At 35.1% G+C, this 5,251-nt stretch overlaps 1 protein-coding gene across 1 annotated transcript; it reads right to left on the reverse strand.

Annotated features, from left to right (window-relative positions):
* Window positions 1-1,978: 1,978 nt before the first annotated feature.
* Window positions 1,979-4,946, reverse strand: LOC148766322 (uncharacterized). Its single transcript, XM_088826948.1, has 3 exons — window positions 4,291-4,946; window positions 2,731-3,563; window positions 1,979-2,639 (listed from the first exon to the last, which is right to left on the reverse strand). The coding sequence occupies exons 2-3, from the start codon at window positions 3,473-3,475 to the stop codon at window positions 2,182-2,184; spliced, it is 1,203 nt and encodes a 400-aa protein (XP_088683074.1). The 5' UTR covers window positions 3,476-3,563; window positions 4,291-4,946; the 3' UTR covers window positions 1,979-2,181.
* Between the last annotated feature and the right edge of the window lie 305 nt (window positions 4,947-5,251).

Genomic DNA, 5,251 nt, shown 5'->3' on the forward strand with positions numbered 1-5,251 from the left:
ATGAATTAGTGATTTGTTTTCTCTTAATAAGATTAATGGAGGGGTGATTATGGGTATCTATAATAATATAAGCAAGTAGGGCAATGGGTTTTTTGTAATTATATATAAGGAAGTATTTGGGTTTCCTTATTAGAATTGGACATCTCTATTTCATATCTAAACTATATATGTAATTAAGGAATATTTCCCAAGTCGAATCCACTTAATTCTCATTATAATTGTACGAAATATTTGAAAATATTAAATCAATTTACTTCCCTTTTTTTATAATGATCTGGCATTCGATGAGAATGCGCCACGTACGAAACCAATAAGAATGCGCCACGTAGGATTAGTACGTACCCAGTAAAAAAATGTACGAACCCTGAATTACAGATGAAATTACATAAAAACCCTTTTTATATAAAATAAAAAATATAATTAGAAAATCAATAATTTAAAAGCTTATTACAATCTAATTATTACGATCTAATTATTCTCATTAAACCCTAATCTCTTCAATCCTTTTTTTTTTTTTTTCTTTGTTTATTCATCGTCTAAAAAAAGAGAAAAAAACAAATCTCGTCGCCATCATCATCAATAAAAATAAAAATCATCTTCATCAATCGTTCTTTTCCTGCGGGGATATAGTCGAGGTATAATCTTTCTTCTCTTCTCTACGAATTAAGGAAAACAAGAAAGTTAAGGTGTAGGGTTTTAATTTTTGTGTGTATTCTAATTCATGAATTGGACAAATCCATATATAATTGTGTTTCATGGAGTTATTGTGTACAGGAAAACAAATTTGACAATGTTTCTGGGGTTATCAAAGATTTAGACGGTTGTTTTATCGGTTTATCAATTAATTTCTTCAATTAATTTACTTAGAACTACGTGTTTGATTGATTTTTCTTAACAATCTATTTGGAGTTGGGCTTATTGAAGGATTGCGTGTTAAAGATTAATTACAGTTCACACCATACTCGGTGTTCTAGTTTGTCGGTTTTTGTCAGTATGAGAGGTCGACAATTGAGATTCCATTCCATGAATTGTACAGAAAACCAGAATGGTACAATTGTGGCTGTTAAAATGCTCCTAAATAACTTGTAAGCTAACTACCTTAACGATGATAATTAAATTGAGTTATTTTTCATTATTGTAACTCTGTTTTTATTTATGTTTTTTCGAAAATAAAAATAAAAATTGATGGTATCTATAAGAGTGTAGGATTAACATATTTATGTTGCTTTTTTTTTCGATTTTAATTTGTTGGTTCGAAGATGTTTTATTTTGAGTAAAGTAATATGATTCGTGTGCAGATAATACAAATTTGGCTATAGAAATCAATGATTCCGACAATGAAGACGAGGTTTCGCCAATTAACGAAAATATTAATATTGATGAAAAAAATCCGAAATGGAGGAGCAAAACATGGACGTGTGGGGCCCACATGCTCGATGCCTTTGAAGAAGACGAAGAGCTTTGTATGAATGCCGTTTGTGCGCTTTACCGACACCAAGTATATATATACACGAGAATCACTTTGCCATTTCGTGATGAAGGGGTAGTTACTTCTGCTTTCGTATTTGTATTTTATTTATTTATTTGGTCGTCTTATAAATATAATGACCGAAAATGATGTTAGTGAATTTTTTTTTTATTTTTTTTTAATATATTAGGGGACGTGATTTGGCGAAGTGTTTGATCGATGGGGATCCGGAGCTTCGATTAAAGAAACCCGTTTCTGAAATTAAACGGCAATTTCCCAATGCTATTAATGAATGCCGAATTCTTGCAAGGAGCTACTATGAGAAACTTTATATGCTGTATTGCAGTGGAAAAGATCGGTTTTTTCGACCAATGTCATCTGTCGATCGATCCTGTGATCGAGTTTATGTTTGTATATAGTTTTGAACTCAAATCCGATTCTTGATTTTAGTTTATGATTGTATATGAATCACATGATCATGTTCATCTTTATGCTTTTGAAAGAAATCAATCCCAAAATTTTACTTTCATTTCGAAAATATACAAACTGAAAAAAAAATAATAAATTAAAAAATTAAAAAGGAATATACTCAAAATATGAACAAATCATGGCTTTTCTAACACTCCCCCTAAACCGGATTAAACTGCATTGCCTTTTTTCTTTCTTTCTTCCTTAAAACATATTACATTTGTGTAGTTCAGACAAAAAAAAAACTATGCTACATGAGACGAAACACGATCTAGATGAGGTCTTTGTGGGCCCACAGTCACGTCCGGAAGTGAGGTCTGTCTACCGAGTCTCGAGCACCGCCCGAACGGGTCCAGTGGCGACGAAGAAGAATTATTCTCCATCGACGAATGACAGGCCGACACTTGTCTCGGCGAAGGAGAAGCGCACGTGGCGAAAGTTCGGGAAGGCGAAGAAGCTGGCGAAGAAACGGGTGCACTTTTCTTCTTCATCATCATTCTTGACGGCGACTCGTCTTTCGGTGATGCTTCTGATTGGCTGCACTTTCTGAAAACCCTAGACGGAGAAGAAGCTGGCGAAGAAACGGACATAGTTTTCTTCTTCATTCTGATCGGCTCGTTTTTCGGTGCTTCTGATTGGCCGAAAGCTCTCGCTGGAGATGAAGCTGCGGAGAAAACGGACCTCGTTTTCCTGTTTCGGGTTTCTGAGTAAACAAAATCAGAAATTCTTTTTAGAATATTTTACTACATTTCGACGTAGAAATTATGACAACAAAATGGAAGAAAAGAGCAAACCTTCAATTTTCTTGGTCTTTATTACATCTTTCATCTGTTTAATGATCACAGTTGTCTTGCCAGTTTTTTCCTCGGTTTTTTCAACGGTGTTCTTTATAGATTCTCCATTCTTCACTATCTTCTCCGGAATCTCGCTTAATTTCCGATTTCTCGTGGGCCGCAGTATCATTTCCCCCTCCAAAGATTTCGTTTTTTGGTCAACTATTGGTCTCAAAGACTGTTTCTTTTCAAGAATCTCGGTACTCTCCGCTTTCTGCTCCGTCACTTTCGTCACTAACTGAGAAGATTCCGCTACTTTGGATGCTATAATCGCTTTATCAAGAACCTCTCTCAGCTCCCGACTAGTGAAATTCTGGTCGGTTCTCCTCTCCAGATTAAACGATTTACTCGAAAGTTTCCTCCTAGGACTCTCCAAACCAAACGAGCTCTGATCCAACGGGTGCATTTTCCGTTGCGGAATCTCGGAAATAACGGACCTCATATCCACAGCAATGCCGGAATTCTTGGTGTCGATAATCTCCGAACAAACGGACCTCCGATCGCTCGGCGCAAGCAAGAAATCGTCCATATTATGATCTTCGTCAAACATCGAAGCTGGCCTATGAATCTCCCATTTCTTGGAGTAGAATTTCTCCTTCTCCACTATCTTGTACGTGAACATCTGAAACGGGATCTGCAGAACCGGGGGGGCCAAAACCCCCGCGCCCCCCTTTTCCGGAAACTTCTTCAAGTACCCTGCCTCCATGTCGCAGTAGTCCACTAGTGGCGGCGGAGAGTCAGGGTGGCCGTGGTCCGGATTTATGACGAGGATTTTCTTGATGTACCGTAAAACCCTACATATAGAGGAAAAACTCGGTCGTAAATTAGGGAACTTTCCCCGTTAGAGGCTCGAAGCAGAGCATTCCGAAACTATAAACATCGGCTTTCTCGGTATATATATATATATATATATATATATATATATATATATATATATATATATATATATATATGTATATATATATATATATGCCAATACCCATGTTACAAGACTGTTACAAGACTCTGTTGTCCCCTAGGCAGTGTATGATCAATTTACGGCCCGTCAATAGTATATTTCTATGGAGAAAACAATGTATACAATGAATGAAAGTATATTCCATTAATACTATATACAACAGAAATTGATCAAATTGTAGTTCAAACTAGAGTTTCAAAGGAACTCCAATTCATTAGTCATAAGAATATTATACCCCATAAATCGAGCTCTAGATCCCCAGCTTAGAAATCGTCCCAATCCTCAAAAGTAAACAAAGTCTACGAAATTCCAAATGCATACATCAACTACAGATACGAAATTCCAGTTCCAGACTTTCAATTCAAACAAGAATAACTAAAATAACCTGAAGTCTAAAATTGTGAAAGCACACTTTTTATCAACAAAAAAAAAAAACCACCTATATAGAGCTCTGAATCTTTTTGCATTAATTTTTACCATTTTAGAGTTCCATTAATCTACAAAGAAAGCAATTTACTGTGAAAACAAAAGAAATAAATATTTAACAAGAATTTCAGTGATACCTTTGCGGAAGTCTTCGATTTCTCCGGTAGTGATTCCAAGAGACGATTCACAATAAAAAGTACGAAATCTAAATGTATATCGTTTTTCAATCGGTTATGAATCCCGAGCCGCATTGAATAACCCAATAATTCCATCTATCATCCACCAATCCGAACCAGTCTCTTGGCCATCGGAGAAGATTGAGAGTCGGGGATGAGCACTTACAGTAATGTTCTCGAAGAATTTTCTCGAAACGATGAAGATTGAGAGTCAGGGCAAACGATGAACCAGACTCTTGGCCACCAGTAATTTTCTCGAAGGATTGTATTGGATAAGAAATGTTAATTGGTAATTAGGGCTGAGATTTGACTTTTGAGGAAAAAGATTAACAGCTTTTACGTTTTAATATATTATTGATTTTTTTAATTCTCTAGTTTAATTGTGTAATGGTAATATAGTAATTTTACATGAAGTACGATGGAGTACGATGAAGTACGATATGTGTACGATCTAATTTTACTAGGTTCGTACTAAAATTAATAAATAGCTATGTTCGTACTGAGTCATACTTGGATCGTACTTCAAATCAACGGTTATAATTATTTATTTAATATTTTCAACGCACCAGATTTATTCGTTTGGGTCCGAGTAGTACAGACCCTCTCGGACCCTAGACAACCCCATCTTTCTTACGGTCTATAATTGAGTTTAGTAAATCAGTAGTAATTTCACAAATATGCATTGTCGTCAGTGATCAGTTTTCAGTAATCCGATTTTACCGATTTTACGATACGCGTAATCATTATTTAAAAATAGGGGCAATTTCGTATAGTATAACTGTATTCACACAATAATTTATTACGTAACTTATATTGCACAATAATTTATTACGTAACGTATGATTTTGTTGTGTTAATATTATTGCGCTAGATAGTAATATATCAATATTATTGGGTTAAACAGTAATATAATTAATATTAC

This window comes from Erythranthe guttata, chromosome 12 (genome assembly GCF_056151865.1).
Source record: "Erythranthe guttata isolate IM_541 chromosome 12, IM_541, whole genome shotgun sequence".
NCBI lineage: Eukaryota > Viridiplantae > Streptophyta > Magnoliopsida > Lamiales > Phrymaceae > Erythranthe > Erythranthe guttata.

Bases quoted from the DNA above. Each gene is read 5' to 3' on its own strand.
- LOC148766322 (XM_088826948.1), bottom strand. From the start codon at position 3,475: ATGGAGGCAGGGTACTTGAAGAAGTTTCCGGAAAAGGGGGGCGCGGGG. The intron at 2,640-2,730 runs GTTTGCTCTTTT...TTGTTTACTCAG, and splicing joins AAAGACCAAGAAAATTGAAG to AAACCCGAAACAGGAAAACG.